General features: G+C 39.8%; 1 protein-coding gene across 3 annotated transcripts in view; it reads left to right on the top strand.

Annotated features, from left to right (window-relative positions):
• Window positions 1-19,970, top strand: part of edil3a (EGF-like repeats and discoidin I-like domains 3a) — a 129,652-nt gene that overhangs the window by 59,950 nt on the left and 49,732 nt on the right. For all 3 annotated transcript variants that reach the window (XM_074670475.1, XM_074670474.1, XM_074670473.1), the window contains exons 4-5: window positions 8,508-8,621; window positions 18,364-18,545. In XM_074670475.1, coding sequence (XP_074526576.1) covers window positions 8,508-8,621; window positions 18,364-18,545 — 296 coding nt within the window. The remainder of the gene's footprint in view (window positions 1-8,507; window positions 8,622-18,363; window positions 18,546-19,970) is intronic.

The following is a 19,970-nucleotide window of genomic DNA, read 5'->3' as shown; positions in this document are numbered from 1 at the left end:
TGTTGAACATGTCTGACGGCAAAAATGTTCTGTTTTCAAACTTCTGTTGTCATCAGTTCTCCAACCACTTATTTGAAGTACTCTCAAACACCAATTGCTGCACAATTATTCACACCAAGACAAGCACAAAAGGTTTAATACGCTTGATAGAATTCCATCAGTTTTTGACCACAGCTTTACGGCATATTTACGTTTTCAGTAACTCTCCTTTGTGCAAAATATGACACAATGACCTTCCTGTTGAATGAACAGGAAAAAAGCAGATTCACCCGGTTGTGTGTGTGTGTGTGTGTGTGTGTGTGTGTGTGTGTGTGTGTGTGTGTGTGTGTGTGTGTGTGTGTGTGTGTGTGTGTGTGGAGCTGTAGTCGCAGGTTCAGGTGCTGTAGAGGTCAGTGCAGCTCAGCGGAGGGGGCACAGGTGACCCCTCCCAACGCAGGCGTCTTCCTGCTCTCTGGACTCACTGCATCACCAATTTAGTGCTCACAGCCAGGGTTAGTTCCTGACGCCTAGAACTATTCATTGCTCTCATTACTGTCTGGCTGAGGCACTTTTTAGAGCAAAGAAGGAGCAGCGGCAGGGAGAGAGCCATTCCAGCCGCCTGAGGAGAGGATGAAAATCTGAGGATTTGTGTTATGGGATGATGTTGAAAATCCAGATAAACATTATAGACATTGATTTAGTTACTGTCTTGATTTCAATAAACCTCTTGAGCAGAACAAAGGATTTATGTTCTTTTGATTGAACTGTCAACTTTCATCTGAAGCAAGTCTACTTTGCTTATTTTCTCTAAACTATCTAAAGTTGCAGAAAATAATACGAGACTTAGAAGTCCAATATAATGCTGCTGAATGCAAACTAAGTAGAATCTTCATCATTCTGGCCCAGTTTCAACAACAACAGAACATTATAAGCTCAACAAAGTGGTGTTATTGGAGAGCCAATGTGTTGTATTGCATTAAATTTTATGCCTAGTAGTTTTATTGTCTCCATCCACTGTAGAAATCTTTGCTCAAACTGGCCTGTAAAATCACCACAACCGAGATGGTGCCATTTGCTCTGAACTGAACACATCAGCTGTAAAGTGTTGTTTCATCGTATATCAGGCTTAATGATTTATTTAAATGTAGAACAGTAGACTTTCACTGTTAAATGTAAGGGAGACCTCTCGGATGGATGCCTTTCACTGAGCTAAAGCTGTTGTGCAAACAAAGTTTATTTACCTGACTACTGGGCTATCACATCTCCCCCTCTGTACACCTTTTCTTTCCACAGTGTCGGCCTCTCCCATCCTCTCCATGCATCCCCTCACCTCTCTTCTCTAGTTTTTATCGGGTGGATTAACTGCATTCCCTGAAGTAATCCCCTTTCTCCCACCTGATTTACTGGCAATACGCCGCTTTTAAGTCTCACTCTCCCTGTGCTGATCTCCCAAGGGCCGATGGCCTCTCATAAAAGGGAAGCAAATTGTAAGATGGGCTCACTGTGTTTCCCTCTTTCAGTGGCATGTTGTGCTCCAGGCTACTTCAGTGGCCAGCCTGTTTGGCTCACCTTTGTATTTGAACTTTCACAGCACTGGTGGCAACATTGCAGGATATGAGCTTGAAGAGTAACAACAGCTTCAGTTATTTCAGTGAAGTAATTGCAGAGGTGAAATAACAGCAAATTGAACTGAGGCATTGCTCTCTCTTGGTAGAGAGCGAGTCTTTGCCTCCAGTAAAGGAGTTAAAATATCTCAGGGTTTTGTTGTTGGGTGAGGGTAAAATGGATTGTGAGAACGACAGAGATTGCAGTGATGCAGAGGGCAATGGGAAAGAAGCTGCAAGGCAAAGCTTTCAATTTACAAGTCGGTCTACGTTTCAACCCTGACCTACAGTCATGAGCAATGGGTTCTGACTGAAAAAACAAGATCACAGATACAAGTGGCTTAAATGAGTTTGCTCATAAAGGTGTTTTGGCTCAGCCAGGAGACAGGGCTGGGAACAACCAGAGCTGCTGCTCCTTTGCATCTAAAGAAGCCAGTTGTGATGTTTGTTCATTTGATGATAATATTTCTTGGACCCTACCCTTTTCGATGTGCTCCTAGCTAGGGATGGGTACCGAATTAGGTACTTTTATAGGTACCGACCGAAATCTGTCAAAAGTACCGGGTACCGATTCACAAAAAATCAAAAGGTACCATATTTAGGTACCTAAATGCGTCTTTGTGAGTATGAGGGAGTGGACGAGTAGGCAATTTTCCATGCTGGACATGAACACAGCATTGCAAGGATATATATTAAAGAATAAATATGTTAAAATGAAAAATAAAAATAAAAAATTATTAAAGAAACTCATATTTTTTACCAAATAAGCACAAAAAAGTACCGAAAATTGGCACCGTTGAGTACCGGTACCGATTGCCAGGTACCGGGCATTGGTACCGTATCACTTCATATGTGAAAGGTACCCATCCCTACTCCTGGCGCATCTCCAACTGGAAAAAGGCCCCGAGGTAGATCCACAGCTCACTGGAGGAAATATATATATTACACCTGGTGTGGGAACACCTTAGAGTCTCCCAGAAGGAGCTGGAAAATGTTACTGTGTAGAGGGTTGTTTGGGTTGATTTGCTTGGACTTCTGCTTGTGACAACACTGGATAGGTGGTAGAAAATGGATAAACGGAGGCGTTGGCCTAGATTCTTCTTTATGCACTGTGGTTGATTTTTTCTAGGTGTACGTAGCATCTTACCCTAATGCATTCTGGGATTGGCTCCTTTATGCAAGTCTTAAAATAAGTCTTCATGCATGAAAGGATGGATAAGGGAATATTTCTATTTTTACAATGAAGTCATCATTTCAGTAAGTCTTGAAAAGTTCTCATGCTGTCTTTTTCAACAGACTGTTTTGAGCAGTTTTCAGGGATTTCCACAAGTTTGGTGTGAACATCCAGCATTTTTACTTTGTAAAAAATAAGATAGTTCCTCTTTAATCCTCACGAAGTCCTTTATTTAAAAAAGAGACTCTGAGATATGTCTGCCATTCATCTTGAAAAATCCTCATTAGAGCTACTGCACTGTTTATACTTATTCAGTTATCAGTTGAACTAATGGCATCTCAGTGTTCATGAGTGGCTTTAAAACCTCAGTCCGTTTCATTTAAGTCTTCCACTTTGGCAATTAGTAACAACCAGACAACATGCGTAAATATCACTGCTATGAAACACTAAAGTGTTTCTTGTGCCCATGCAGTTCATTTGATTAAGAGCTCTGTCTCTAAGTTTATTGTTGTTGTCACAGTTGCTTACAGACAATAGCTCCATTAAAAACTAAATGGCTGATTTGTTTTATGGTGTCCACCATTGTTTATCTAAATGAGTCAGGCTTTGCTTTGTGAATTTCAAGTTTTTAACTGGATCATTGAGCTCCACAAGCTCAAAGAAACGACAAAAATGAACATAATCCTCAGTGATTCCAATAACCACCCATGAGCAAGATGTTTTTCTACTGAAGAGCATTTGTTTGTCTGTCATTTATTGTAATTGTGTGTTGTCAGTAGGATCTCAGTTTATTTTATTGTCACGCTGGCAGGTCTTAGATTAGTTATAATATCAGAGTGTCTTGTACTATCTCATCAAAACACTGTTACAACCTTTCCTGTAAAGATAAGTGGAAAACAGGGGAACACTTGCCCAAACCCTTTTGTACACAACATGACAAGTGCTAGAATTAGGTACGGCTAAGTACAATAGCATCTGATTAGTGCACTGTTTCTATTTAAGTAACACAAGCATTTAGACATTCAAAACTGTTGAAATACATCAGTTCTGCCTATTATCAGTTCAGTGTGAGTATTTAAATTAATAGCTGGCCTACATCTGAAAGTAGCAGATAATTTAGATTGAAACCATCAAAAGCCCTTAAACAATTTCCCATACCGAAATCAGTAAACTGGAGTTAATTATTGGAGTAAGATCGTGAAATTGCCTTTATCATGAGCTCCAGTCTTTTGCTCTAGCCAGCCTGAGTAAACAATGCATCTCCCCCGTCAGCTCACATAGGTTGAGTCACCATGTTGCAAGTATATTGTACCCAGTGGACTGCAGACCATGTTAAGCCCACCATGATGTAATTTAGTGGAGCTGGAGTTTGTGCACCAACTGCACTCTGTGTGTTTAATGGCTTTATTAAAATGCTCTGGAAATGTCGAGGGAAAACTGGAAAAGATCTACACAAAGACACGCACAAACAGTCACAGACCATCTGTGCAAAGGCAGAGTGCGACTATAAGGCAGCATCTCTATTAATAAATGTCACATAAACAGATCACTCACAGCTTGACAAGGGAATCCTGCAGTTTGTGTTTCTTCTTTTTATCCTACAGTTGTGTATCGATGCAGTCTTTCTGTGAAAGTGCTGTGTGTTGTCAATAGCAGCCTCTGGTTGAACACGTGAGGTAGGGATGGAATGTAAAAAGTTTGATTTAATGTCTAATCACCTGAATGCACAAGTACCGTATTGACCCCAACATATGACGGGGTTTTGTTTTCCTTGAAAATAATTTGATGGGGGTGGGATTCTTTTAATCGGGGTCTAACCATTGACACTTGCTGACAGTTGGTACACAACCAAAACAGCAGAGGGCGCCATACCTCACTATGCCTGCAGTGATCTGTCAATCACAGCAGAGATACAGTGACAGGGGATAAGAAATGGTGCGATGTGGTGATTGTCCTGAGCAAACTGGACCAATAGTTGGGCGAGTTAACAGACAACTGAGGCAGTTATGATTCTAATTTGAAGATAATGACAATCAATGTAGCAAATATGTTGAACAACTGCCAAACAGCAGAAAAAAATTGGGTTAAGGAGTATAATGTCCAGAGATGGTGTCTAAAAGACAGTCTGAAAAATGCAAACTGTAAAAGAGAGAAAGCTTATCATGGCCCCCAAAGCAGCTGTTTCCAAGAGACTGACAGGCGGATATATGTTTTTTTAAAGAACATAACAAAAGCATGCCCATTACCAGAACTGTCATCGGAACTGCATTTGAAGTAAAAATTTTAGTGATTGTTTGTAGAGCTAAACATGAAAGCAGTCTCTTAATATTGCTTCAATTATTTTCTCTAAATTTCAATTAAAAATAGTTTCAGCTTCTTTCTGAAGATTGGTCTCAAAAAGAGGGTGTCATCTTATAATTGAGGTCGTCCTATATTTGAGTCAATACGGTAGTTATTTTTTTATTTGTTGGCTTACAATGAGCTTTTCATATGCAGTGGGTCCTCTTCCACAGAGGCTAGCATCTTGCACCACTATGTTTCTTCTATACCCTAGAATGAACAAACTGTAAAGCAGGGGTGGCCAACCAGTCGGAGACCAAGAGCCCCAAAAATGACCGTGGAACTACAAAAAGCCACGTCACATGCGGGGTCTTACAAACACACTTCCTCTCACATATAAACGAAATGACATAAAACGAAAATCAATACATTTCCAATTTTCAAGGCGAGTTTTAGTGTGTTTGTTAGTGTGTTTAAATTCTTACTAGAGAAGAGAAACTGAAACTTAAGTATCAATCTGTACACCCAAACATTGATCAACACTGATCCCAGCGTTGGCGCCAGTATATCAATATTTTAGATTGATCAGCACACCACTACTCTTAACTATATATATATATATATTTATGAATGGATCGAAGAGCCGCATGCTGAAAGGCAAAGAGCCACATGCGGCTCCCGAGCCGCAGGTTGGCCACCCCTGCTGCAAAGTATTCATTTTGTATCTCGTGACTGGCCTTGTGACATGCACCAGCCGGGAAACAAAAAAAGGAGACGGGAGCGGTTGTTGTGCACAAAAGAAGTTGTATTGATTGACCTTTTTGTTGTTAAAAACTTGACAAATGGAGGATCATACTTGTCATGCATCACAGGAGCGTCTTGTCCTTGAAGGTCACCAATGCTGCACTGACGGGAGGGGATGGGCAAGGCAGTGAAACAATCAAAAAACTGCCCAGTGTATGTCTCTGAATATTCTCCTTTGAAGAGAGAATGCTCCTTTGAGAAAAAAAAATAGTTGTAGTACCATTTGTAAAATCTGCTTCTTATTGGTTGTGTTTTAGTGCTTTTCTTTTCAGTACTCTCAATTTACCACCAACTGAATGTTATGAAATAGCCCTATAACAGACTATTACTGAATAGCAGGGGGTCTCCATCATCAGCTAAAGTCAAGGCAGGAGGGCGCTAGTGAAAGAGATATCAAGACGGATGCACAGACAAAAAATCTGGCTTGTGTTTTTATGCATTCCTACTGAAAACGAAATATAAATTTGTTCCAAGTTCAACCTTACAACTTTTTTTTACTGTCCTTTAGGAAATGTTGAAAGGCCCAGTTTCATCCAACAACTTTACAAGCAAATAAAGTCGATGTGAAGGTCCTCCACGGATTCTCAATCACATAACCTTCGATACGTCTCTCTCTGTCCCTTTCTCTCATTTCTTCCAGTCCGTGTATTATTTAGTTTATGAAGTTTTCTGCTCTGCTGCAGATTAAAGATAGCCTAACACCACATTGCCCAAGTAACCATTATGTGTGAAAACCATGACAGTATGTCTCTAAAGCAAAGGCATTCATTGAAAAACAGATACATATTTTTAGATACTGAAGTGCCCAAGTGACTGTAGATATGATAGATAACATCTCAGATATACAAAGCACCATGACAGGCTTATTTTAATCATGTTTCTCTTTCTTCAGCTCCCTGAATCTCCAGCCTGGGTACATATTCATGAGGCTCAATTTTACCTATGAGTCACAGATGACTCAGGGTATGTTTTTGAGGATTAAAAGTATCCTTGCAGCCATGGGCAAGTTTGTAAGTCATTAGAAATGTGCTCAAAGTTGATCTAATGTTTGCCCCTTCTCTACTTTCACAACCTGAGTGATCCATGTGAAACTGTAAAGCTCTCACAGTAGCAGAAGAGAAGAGGTGTGATTGGTGGGATGGACTGTCAACTTTTATAATTGTTTAAATGAGTCATTCGGCAAGAGGCTATCCCAGGAGGAAAACAGTCACAACTGAAGGTGTCAGTGTAGTTGGTAATGACTGGGGGGGGGGGGGGGGGGGGGGGGGGGGTGTCTGCCCTCTGCTCCACCCTCTGCTCCACCCTCTGCTCCACACTAAACAGGTATTTAGGGGTCCAGCCAATCAAAGGGAAAGCAGTTTGTGGAGCTGGGGGCCTTGAAGAGACAGTAGCTAAATTGATCATGTAAAGCTACTATGTGCATACCAGAGGGACATTATAAACACAAAATAAAGTACCACAAATGCCAGACATGCAAATATAATTTTAATTTACTGGTATCCTCTCTACTGAAAAGCCATCTAGGTCTGGCCCTTAGTTGCTAAGAACTTCAAGAGTCCTCTCCTCACTGTATAGCTGCCATCCATTATAGTCTGTTAACACACAGAAGCATCCCTCAGCACAAGTTAAGAAAACATGGCTTCAGGGCAGGGTCTGAACAACCAGTTACAGCCAATGCATCTAACCTGATCTCACCATTTCAACAAGTCTCATAAAGAGCTCGAGAAGATTTCTTGGTACTTTTTTTTAAATTATTTTTATTTTTAGAATGGGCCACTTTGAGCAGTTTACAGACAAATCTAGGGATTTCTACAACATACGAACACTTAGCTGTTTGAAAATTTGCAATTTGGTTGATTACAGATGTGCTCCTACATTGACAAATAACACAGGCATTTCAATTAATTTTCAGTGTTGATCTTCAGAAGTTTATGTTGTGACAGACACGTATCTGCGCTTCCTGTTAATTTGATTAGGGGATGGTGGTCACTGTTTTGCATTTGCCATTCTCAGCATAGACAATGAGGATGTGGCTCACCCTTCAGGAATTCAGCCCCAGGAACATAATGCTATATGGGCTAGCATCATAAATACAAAAGCTTTGAATTAACCCCCAAGGTATCAATGATAGAATTCATTTGTTTCAATCACATAATTTGGTTGTCAATTGATAATGGTACCTGTCAGGCACACTGTCAGACAGCATGGTTTTACAAATATAGACTTGTTTGATGTCACAATTATAATAAATGTTGCTTTTGCTGTCCAGGAACAATGAGGTTTTAGCATTTCTTTAGATATAATTTTGAACCAACAAAACTTCATAAAGGATTGTATCAAGACCCACATTATAAAGTACTCCAAAATATAATATAATTATATATATTACTAAGAAAGTACACAGGTTAATTGCCGTTAACGTCTCACAACTTGGATCCCGTGTTCCAGCGTTAAAGGTCTCCTGAGAAGCAGTTTGATTTATTAGCTTTAAGAAAGCCGTGTCTCTGTGAGAGCGTCCATGAGCAGACAGAATCAAGAAACACACAGGGAGAATTCAATATACGCTCTCTGCCAATGCATTCTAATGAGGATGAGGTCTTTCTAATTGCCTACATGTCTTCTGCAAATAAATGAATGCACCTTTTTGTGTGTCTTGGCTCTTTCAGATATTAATGAATGCGAAAGGGACCCATGCAAGAACGGGGGTATTTGCACAGATCTGGTTGCCAACTATTCCTGTGACTGCCCAGGAGAGTACATGGGGAGGAACTGTCAATACAGTAAGTGCTCATTATTTTAACATCATAATTAGAATGATCTTTTTTTTCTGTCTTCTCTTTAACTTTTCAAACCATAAATTTAGTCTCAGCAACACCTGATGCTCAAAGCACTTTCTCATGGGAAATAAGCATTATCAGCCCCCTAGACAGGGAATACAGAAAATAAGATAACTCATGTACTTGTGACATTTTTGTTATATCTGGAGGGATGATCTAACAAGACATTGATGGAAACATGCACTCTTAATTTGATGTTTTTTGCTTCTGTCTGTTAAATATTACACTTGTTATTTGATTAGATTTTTTTTTTATCATGTAAAACGAAGCCTGCAGTGAATCTGGTTTGAAAAGAAGTATATTCTTAGCTTTGGTTAGAAATCTTAAATCTTATGATTGAATCACTGGCACCAAAGTCAATCCTAAAGGACATTTAACCAGACTAGCCGGAGTGTGCCTTGGTAACAGACTTGCCTATTTATCAGATCTTAAAGACCTTTAAAGCAAATGTAAAGTATGGGCAGCCTGCAAACATGCACAGCACATTAAATATTTCATAAACCATATAGCGACTATTTCTGCACCTTTGAACATTTGAATGAAAGAAGCCTTAACCCTGGATGTTAGGACTAAAACTATGAGCTCTCAAAATAATTGTAAAGCAATATACGCACTTTAAAGGAGAAGTCATCGCCAGATTGTGTTTGTAGGGCCACATTTATCTATTCATTTGTTTTATTTCTTTCACACAGTGGTTCAGCTAGAGAGCTTTGTCTCATCGTAAACAGTTTCTTTATGCTTAAAACCAGCAAGCTCAAAGGCACCTCATGTGTTTATTATGCTATTGTGGGGATTTTGTCTGAGAACATATTAGGATTTATGTATCAGTGGACTCAGAGCCCAAAGCAAACCTCTGTGCTGCTCCTTATAAATTAATTCATCAGATTTTCTGTCTTACTGAAGGTGCAGCGCTGTTGTTCAGCAAAACAAAAAAGGAAAATTCTCCACCTAGAAGAGAGCTGCTTTAGCTCTGTTTTGTAAACCAAATAACAGAAGGCAGAGAGAAGTACAGCCACTCTTACTTGGTGGGCGTAGTGAGTGGAGAAGTTGAGGAGAAGGATTTAATCTTGCTCATTGAACAGATGCTTTGCTTCATTATTTGTGCAATGATGCCATTTCCCATTTCCCCATATTATTTCAATATTTGTAAAGCATATTCGACAACCATTAATTCAGCTTCAGTTATTTACAGTTTTCCAGCAAAGTCTGTAAATATCAGGATAGGTTTTCTCACTATTTGGTCATTTCGCTTCTGAGATGTAAGAATCTTGTGCTAGAAACAGACAGCTCTCGGCTTGCTGGTGTTTACATCCACATAAGTGGAACTATGCTGAAATGTTATCCCTTAAACACAAATCGCTTCAAGGTGAAAAGGGCAGCAAGTCCAGCACTGCTCAGCCAGTATAGATGTAAACAGCCCCAAACACCCCTAAAGCGCTCGAGTCAGCAATATAACCTCATTTTATTCATTTATTTTTCCATTTGAAATCCAGTGCACTCTGTTACAGCTGGGCTCACACTCTTAACACATCCAGACAGAAATCTATGTTTCCTGACAAAGCTACTTTATGTAAAAGAGAAAAACAGCCTGGATCTAAAACACACACAGAAACAGGCAGAATCGAGATCTCAGATTTGAAGGACAATTAAGTCTGCTACATATGTTTCAGAATGTATAAGAGATTTACAAACTAAGTGAAAGAATTACAGTCTTCCCTCTGCCTAATCCCTGGTTTCAGCAGTCACAGCTGCATGGTATGAATGATAACAAGAAATGCACTGAGTTCACAAGATACACTGATGTCAGGAGTTGAAGTGGCAGGTTACAGAAAGTGTTGAGTCTATGTTGCTCTAAAGGATAGTCCCATCATGATAACCTGTGAGGGACAGATTTAAAAGACTGATGGTCCAGTATTGCACCAGGCATTTCAGAGTTCTGGGTACAGTTTGCTCATAGAAAGTGTGTCGATAAGTACAACAACCAGTTTTTGGTTCCACAATACACTTTGAGTATTTATTTATTTAACTCTTAAATCTTTACTTTGTCATTTTTTGAGAATACAGCTTGTTTGCATTGTTACAGAATAGAGACTGAGAAAAAAACAGCTATTCAACTTTACACTGGATGAATGCCACCAGGAAGTCATTGAAAGTGTTGAAATGCTCAGATAATTTACAAAACAGATTTATCAGCTTTATGATGACATTTTTTCTACTAATTCAATATCTACACTGTTTTCATATTAAAGGTACTGACATGTTTCTTTTTCACTTACATCATAGAAATATCAGACATCTCAACTGTTGGGTAGTTAAATAAACTATAAAATACTTAATTAATACGCAATGTGAGGCCCGATAAATCATGGGCAGAAGATTTTTCTCCTAAAATTTGGTGTCAGTGTTTTCTTAAAATCCTTTAGTGGACAGCTTTTAGTTTGTGTGAAAACATGTATCTGTAGCAGTTAGTTTGGCTGCTACCTCACTATCTCTTTCTTCCAACAAAAAATCTCATTTGTTTCAGTAAAGTTCAGTTTTTGTTTTTGTTTTTGTTTTTGTTATTTTTATACTAAACAACAATGCATTATTCTTTGCTGAAGTAGCCTATAACACACACTGTACATACTGCCCACATATAACACATAATAAAAATAATTTATACGGTAATGATCATGTCAAGAAACAGATAACTTATTCTCTGCACACTATAGATGTTTTCTATTTCTTTGACTTCAAATGAAAGTGCACTGAAAACTGAAGATTATATATTGACAAGGACGTTGCCTCTGTGACAGCAACCATCTGTTTCTGTAGAACAGTTTTGAAGCTTATCGTTGCCAGGTGCCATATTGGAAATGCTGAACTCAACCTTAATTCAGTTGATGTACTGTGAGGTACAGAGGTGGAATTGAGGGGCTTTGAGCCCCACTGTTCACCACAACTACAGCCTGCCGGTCTGTCAGTCAGGTCAGCTGTGCCTCTGATAGGGCAAACTCCTAATCTTAATTTTTTTCTTAGTTGCTGATTGCTGGACACACGTGTGTTTACACTTAGAGCTGCCTTGCACTTTTGGGATAGTGCCTAACAATTCCCGTAAAGACAGGTGAGCTGGGCAGTCATTTGGTTTGCTGCGCCCTTGACTAAATTTTCATCTTTGATGTTAATCAAACTGTGAAATATCAAACGTTACATGGTCTCTGTCTCTGTCCCAGATTAGGTTTAACCAAGGTTTTGATCAATTAACAAAACACAAAACACAAAAAAAACAACAAAAAAAAAAACAGTGAGACATGATATCGGTAGAACCCATGTTACAGATAAATACCTAAATGGACACTATGCCTTTTAACTAAATTAACTGTTCACAGAAGTATTGCGACATATAGATAAAACATGGAGTAAGGGAAAATCCTGTGAACTTTGGTTATTTCACATTCAACCGCAAACATTTCAGTCCCCTCCTGTTTTTCTGAGGTCTTTTTGTCACAGCTTTTCTAGCGCATCATTGTCACATCTTTGTATTTATAAAACAGCTTTTGTTGGTAATTATTCTTCACCATCAACATTTAAACTGCAGTGAATTGATTTATGATGGTTGACAAAATGCCACCTTTTTCCTTTTTATTCAAACATGAAATGTTGCTTCCTTTTTTAAATTCAAACCAGCTTGTGGTTAGTCCTCACACTCATGCAACCACATACAACACAAACATGTTTTTCTCTGGTCTCACAGGTTAATGCATTTCTGTAAGGCCGATGTTTGTGTTGTGTGTTTATCATTCTCTGCCTCATCCCCTCTTTCTGCTGTGTGCTCATTAGTATTGGTGTGCTGGTATTAATTTCAGTGGGGCTCTAATTTGTTTAGGCTGTAGGTAGGGCTGGTGGGAGATGGATTCAGCTGTCACATCACGGTTGCGGTGGTGTTAGTGATGCGTGCTGTCGTGGGGCTGATGTATGCTCAGAGGCCAGCAGGCCAAGGCCTGGGGGCCGGCTGGCTCTGCTGCTCTGATGGACGGCTGGCAGGCAGCTCGTTAAGAGCGGCCGATCATCGCCGCGAGGTGAGAAGGACCGCCACTTCACAACAGTGTCTTGCCACAACATCCACATAGAATATACAAGAGAGCTGCCCAAGAGGTACAACATCGAGACAAATATAGTACGAATACAACACTGTGTTGATGTAACATGGCCCATTGGCCCTAGCATGAGGCTGTCAGGGAAAACTGTTGTTCTTACTTTCAGGGTTTAAATCAGGTGATGTGCTGTAACCAGTGGGCATGTAAAACAACCCTTTAGAATACTGATGGTTGGAAAACTCTGATCATTTATGAGGTAATTATCACAACATTAAAATAATGTGCTGCCCTCTATGGGTCAGATGAAACACCTTTTCCTAATTACAATTCTGAGCAAATAGCAATAGTTAGCCAGCGAATCCTGATTGTTACGCATAGTATGAAACCTGATTAACATAAGCATGTTAGCATTGTCTGTCTATGCATGTTAACATGTTTTAATTAACATTTACCCTGAAGACACAGAGCTCCAAACACAGATATAATACGTTTTTTTTTTTGTTTTTTGTTTTTTTTAAAGGTAAACCATGTTGAATCAGTTATTTAGTTTCTTTGACCTTTGTTCAGGTTACTGCACCACCTGCTGACATGTTCCTATCACATATCTTATCTGAAATCAATAGCCTGCACTTTAAAGGTCTGTGTCCACCAACGATGTGTTTGGCAGCGTCTATTTTCCACGCAAAACCAATCAAGTTCTGCATTTTCAGGGCACATTACTCTGAGCACAAATGCACCCTCTGCTGTCTGCACAGTGCTTTCAGTTAAAAATAGTTTAAAATGTTATATTTATCACATGTTTATGCCATTTTTTCCTCACCAAACAATTCAAATTGTGAAAGGGAAAACAGACACTTTCTAAAATTTTGTTGCTGCCAATGCTGTGGATTCCTATTCTAAAAACATGTTCAACATGTTTATACTTCAATTTAACAAAAAATAAATTTAAGCAGTTCTGAGACATTTGGACTGACCTAAACAAGCCTTAAAGTCATAACCATGGGAAGAAAAGCTGCTAGAGGGAACTGCTTTAAGCCTGACACAGTAAACGCACTTTAGAAGCTTTAGGAAATTGAAGTTGTTGGCACTGCCATCAGTGGACACCAAGCGGTAACATCTGGTGTAAAAATATGAATACAGCAATGCCAAAGTGCCAAAATCTGCTGTTTCTCGAGTGTTCGCTTGAGGCTGACTCTGGAAGTACAGGAAGTCACAAATACGTAGAAAGCCAGTTTCACAGCAGAAATTACCCTATTTACTGCTTGGCTCAAAAAATATTTCCTGTAGGAATCACTAATTTTACCATCAGCACACACTGTACGGGGGTGATTTTTTTCCTAACTCAGAAGTTTAGAAGATATTTAGATTGTGAGCTTGCCGTGTGCCCTGTGGCTGTACTCGAAGCGTCTTTCACTTCCAATATGGGCACAATAGCTGATTTGCTTCAAAAGTCGGTTTCAGAAACAGACAGGTGACATCGGGGAGACTACATCCATTAGTTATACAGTCTATGTTGGACATAGGTACTGTTGTCTTTTATTTGGATGTAAAAAAGAGATCGCATCATCTAATTTATAAAATATTTATTGGTGCAGGTTTAAAGGTAATGTGATAGGAAGTTTAAAATCTAATACAGCTTGGATTCCTTCATTCAACACAGCCAGGGCTTTTAGGTACCCCACTCTGGCCCACATTCAGAGTGTGGGTATGCACTTGATAAACTCAGAGTTTTTGCAGTTTGGATTGTTAAGTCTCAAAAAACACTGCTAGTACTTTCTCAGACTTTTTAAATGGGCCAAACGAGCCTTTCCCGTTGGCCTTCACAAACTCAGATTTTTTCCTTGGTTCCAGCAGAAGGATACTGTATCCACCTACACCGTCCTCTCTTCAGTCCGGAAGCGATGAGTCACACACACATGGAGGAACTGGTGAAGCAAGAGTAACTTACCATTGTGGAATAAACAAACACTTCTCTGGTAGTACACACACACACACTAAAACAGAGATATACTCTCTGTGCTCTCTTCGGGCCTCGAGTCATTCCCCCTGGACTGTCCTCAGACATTACTCACTGTCTCTGCCTGGCCCCCCTGTCGCCTGAACTCCCTCTGTTAGCAGCTGGAGGAGTCACGCTGGGGATGTTTTCATTGTTCCATTCTTTTCTGACTCTTGGCTTTTTTGTGATATAAGTCTTCTCACAGCTCTGAAGCTTTCAGTTTCACACTGTCTGCTGGTTTATGTCAATGTGTGTGTGTGTGTGGGGGTTGCAGGTCTGTGCATCAGTGGTGTGTTAGCAGGTGTTTTGCTTAAATGGTGAAGATGGCATCATAGCCTTCAGGTGACCATTGCTGCAGGCCTCCCCTGCAGGCTGATTCACAGGGACACTTACAGCTAAGCCGCTATGAGCAGAAGAGCCTCGAGCTGATCTTCACACCTATGATGTGTCCTCAGTCTTTTGGGACACATTCACTATCCTTCATCCTTAACACTTGAGGTTTTTGGCTCTTAAAAGATGCTATTTTACAATCATTTAGAAAAAAAAATTGCTGACAGGAGGTGCTGAATGAGTTGTTTGAATCTGATTCAGATTAACTCGCTGTAACAAAAAGAATTATATCACATCATATGTGCTCCCTGGGTTGTTGTCACCTTAATCCCTGCTGTCATTAGAAAATTAGCATCAAGAATGGTGTGGGAGGAACTCATAAACTGTGTGCCAAGTGAGTACAGCAGTAGAGATAATCTTCTCTGAGAAAGTATTGTTTAGTCAGGAAATAAGTGTGACAAGACAATACAAATTTAGACCCAACAATCTGCCTGATTATTTACTGATGTTACACAGAGGGAAACAATGTCAAACCACTGTAGCTTCACCAACTTCTCAGTCTAAACTTAAATTAAGGAAAGGGATGGGAATTGAAAACTGGTTCCTGTTGAGAATCGATAAGAAATGTTTCAATCCATCGATACCGTTAGTCTTTGTGCTTAACGATTCCCTCATCAATTCTTTACATTGTACCAGAGCTGCCAGGCTTTACGTCGACTAGTCTGCTGCAGCTGTCTTAGCTCAGCAGTTTGATAACGTTTCCCAAGAAAACTCTGATTCAGGATTTTCAGCTTAGAGTTTTACTGAAGGACTGACTTCATAAAGAAATGGACATTACTCTCTCTCAGGAGATTTGTATGCAGTACATTTGAAATGGTATAAATCACCTTATTTACTAGAATAACAAAATAGCGCAAGCTTGATGCTAAAGTATTTGGGAAACTGCATTGGTACGCTAGCAGTTAGCATACATCAGTATAACTTCAGCTTCAGAATAGAATTTCAACTTTCATCACAGAAACATATCACATCAACTCTTTGTGAAAAATACTGAGAATTTCAAATGTCAGAAGCTAAAAGGCAACTGAAAGGCTCATGGCTGACTTCATAACAACAGAAAGCTTCCAAACAACTTAAACCATTGCTATAACCACTTTGAGACACTAGATGGCCTACTTGAATTATTAAAATATTACAACACAGTACATCACCGTCACATTGTGTGCAATTTTTACCTGTTTCTGTATAATTATGCCCAAAAATATCCAGACTCAGGGACCAATTACATTTTATCACTTACAGTATAAACTCAATTAAATGTTGTTGACACAGAAAAGCTACTATTTGTACCAAGAAAATTCACAACAGGATTTGATAAGGGAATCGATAAAGTATCAGATTGATAAGAAGAATTGATAAGGGCATCGATATTGACAAAATCTTATCAATTCCCATCCCTAATTAAGAAATAAATATCTTTAATTTCATTGAGATTTAGTAGTGTATGTGATGCCATGATGACTGAACATCTAATATTTTTCTTTTTTTTCTTTCTGTGGTATCGAACTGTATTCTATACTACAGCATGTTCCCCCCAATCTCCTAGTTCAAAATGGGGTCATGAAGGTGCACCCGTGAAGGTGGGAGATGGTGATAGCTGAAAAATTGTAGAGAATCCATTAATTTGCAAATGATATCCAACCAGAGAATGTATTTAAAAGCAGAAAAACACCCAGCTATAACTACTTGCATTTTCCCATTATACACTTGACTTGACAACTAATTAAAACTTGAACATCTGGCACAGCTTCAGCACAGCACATCCTCAGTTCACAAGTGTTCAGGAGACTCACTGTGCTGCAGGAAAAGTAGTGATTCAGGGGATTTTGCATCCTGACTTTTTAGCAGAATTCTCGTCGACTTTGTGTCACCTCGCAGCTGTGGGGAAACCAATTTCTAAACTATTTTAAGTAGATAAGTTCCATCTTACAACTTGTGCTACTAATGATGTCCAATGGAGAGACAATCTAATTCTACCGCTCGCTTACAAAACTCTATAACTCAATTTATTCAGTCTGCAGGGTTCTGAGGACCTGCAATCACATCTGATTCACTTCTGATGGCAATATTCAACAGCTGTTTAGAGCAACAACTCAGCCACAGTTGAGTTTATTATTCTAATTTCTTGGCACACTTGTATCCACAATTATAATGGCTATCCACAGGCAGAGGGATAGCATCATGAAATACTGACTATACAATTTGCACGCATACCACGCCATGATTTCACCCATTCTGGATCATGAAATCTGATCTCTTTTAAGTCTAACTTTGTTTTCATCCAGTTGACCATGTGAATACTGCTTCCTTTTCATTTATTTCTTCGGCAGGCTTTGTTTCTCATGTGTTTTCTATTATTGTTTGTTTTCCCAGTAGGCTTTTTATTACTAAAAGGAGAGACAAAGACCCACTTGTTCTTCCGCATAATAAATTCCGTATTAGAGAAAACATTTCCAGAATCCCTCTCACCACAGGTATGACAATTAAAATGCTCCTGATGTGCCTAAATGTACCGCTTAGGATTTTAAGAGGAAAACAAGCAGCTTAAGAAAGAGGACGGTGCTTTTGTCTGAAGATCTCACTGTCGTGCTTCCCCACTGTAATTCTGCAGTCTGTACTGTGAGCTGTTTAAAGTAGTTACAAAGCTTGTTGACTTTGGGGATGAAGCTGTTCAGAAGTGGCTGCAGCCCCTTGGGTGGAACCTCAAGGGCTCTGTTACTGATGGAGGAGATGAAGGAGCAACCTGTTAGTCCCTCGGATGTGGACGGCATGAAGGCGGAGAGGAATCTTCCGCTGACTGCTGTGACTCAGAAGGATGTTGGCATAATGGGAACGTTAGGGATTTTGTAGTGATAATCAAAGCAGCATTTAAAGTAAACGAGGAAGAAAACAGGATGGACGGAGAAAAGTTCTCAATAGGAGATCGGCACAAAGATACACCAGAAATGAGGGACATGCTGCAGTGCTGCTGTGGCTCTGTCTGATACTGTACTGGTCCAATGTTTCATTTTCTGAGACCGACATAAACAAAGATATCAGCTTTGATGTGAAGATATTTGGGGGAAAAATGGAACAGTATGTGGAAGACAAACTCCCTGTCATTATGAAATACTTTCTTTGTGGTGGTTTTTTTGTGTGTGTTCTGTGAACCAAGTTTCATGTTTGTTTGAGGTTTGGAATGACGAGAAGTCTCATCTGTGTGTTTCCTCCTCTCTGCCCCCAGAGTGCTCCGGACCGCTGGGTATGGAGGGCGGCATAATCTCCAACCAACAGATAACAGCCTCTTCCACCCACCGTGCTCTCTTCGGCTTACAGAAGTGGTACCCGTACTTTGCACGCCTCAACAGGAAGGGCCTGGTCAACGCCTGGACTGCTGCCGAGAATGACAGATGGCCTTGGATCCAGGTAGAGCACAGTCACAGGAACGGAAACATGCAGGGCAGTGCCGGGGCAGGACACAGATGAATTAAGACACAGGCACATTGTTGGTTCTAGACACACTTTTTGTTCTTGCCTTGATTTAGGTTTGCAATCTCCTTACAGTTTACTGTCTCTTGGTGATTCGTGATAGTTACTATAAATTGTTAAATGTCAGAATGCAACTACTTCAACTTTAGTTTTAATTACAGATACTTTAAAATTGATGGCTCACTTACTGCTTATTAAGAGCTATAAAAAGTTTGAGCTGGGGGCAGAACAGATGCAGGTGTAGTCAACTGAAGGAACTGTGATGGGGCAGAACTGTTTATAGCTGGTGGCTGTTCAGTAACACTTACTCAGCCATGCCTTTTTCTTGTTTTGATGTCAGGATGTGAAATGCTCAAGAACGTAACAGCCTCTGCACTTCCTGTATCTTTGTTATAAATTGAGTTTTGAAATTGGGGGGTCTCTTGTGAGGAACTAAAGTGCACACTCTCATCTAATTCAATGTATTGCTTTTTTGTTATGTCTAGTTCAAATTCTGATCTGCAAATCACTGTGCTGTCAAGAGAGTGATTTGGTGCATAATTTTACACAACACTCAGCAGTGCTATTAAGTGTAATTTTCCTGTTATTCCTGAAAACAGATTGAATGCTGCTTAGGAATTCAGTGCCTCTTTCTGTCGCTTTTGTCAGTGTTTCTATAACCACGGAGGAGCTTTGACTGAAAACATCCCAATGAATTGAGATATAAAAAGAGACTGGATGTTTACCACAGCAAACATTAATAGACCCATATTTTGTCTCACTTTGCCGCTTTGTTTAAGTCAGTCTTTGTGCTTTTGCAGTTCGTCAGTGCTTACTGTCAAAGCACAGCGTCAGATCAATAACACATTGGTTGGTGGTCCCTGACAATCACACCCCATGCTTCTGTCCTCACTGATCCTGCCTCGCCAAGACATACCATCAATTCTTTTTGGTTGTTTTCATGCAGAAAATAATTTCCAAAGGGTGCTATGGCAGAATTGTAACCCTAGCAAAATTATATGCTGTCAGCCCCGTTGTGTTAGGCAATGATTAAAGTGGCTCGAGCTGCTGCAGTTCCCTCACCTGAAATGACAGAGCTCCAGTGTGTGCATACAAGACCTCTGAAGAACTGTTTGTCTGGATTTATGTTAAGCATAAACTCATACATCATGACCCTGTGCTGCAACAGCAGTGGAATATCAAGCAGCTGTCAAATGGTGTGTGGCTGTGAGGAAGAACTTTCACACAAAACAGCAGCCTGAAGTCCTGATGACACACTCGGTCAGATACAAAGACGCATAACAGTGGAAAATGATAAGATAATATTCAGCACATACAACATTATGTGATGCAATGCAGTGCTATGCTATGAGGGATCATACT

This window comes from Halichoeres trimaculatus, unplaced genomic scaffold (genome assembly GCF_033239565.1).
Source record: "Halichoeres trimaculatus isolate MK-OKI-2021-1 unplaced genomic scaffold, fHalTri1.1 fHalTri1_scaffold_5, whole genome shotgun sequence".
Taxonomy (NCBI): Eukaryota; Metazoa; Chordata; class Actinopteri; order Labriformes; family Labridae; genus Halichoeres; species Halichoeres trimaculatus.
This window is presented reverse-complemented; position numbering and strand designations above follow the sequence as displayed.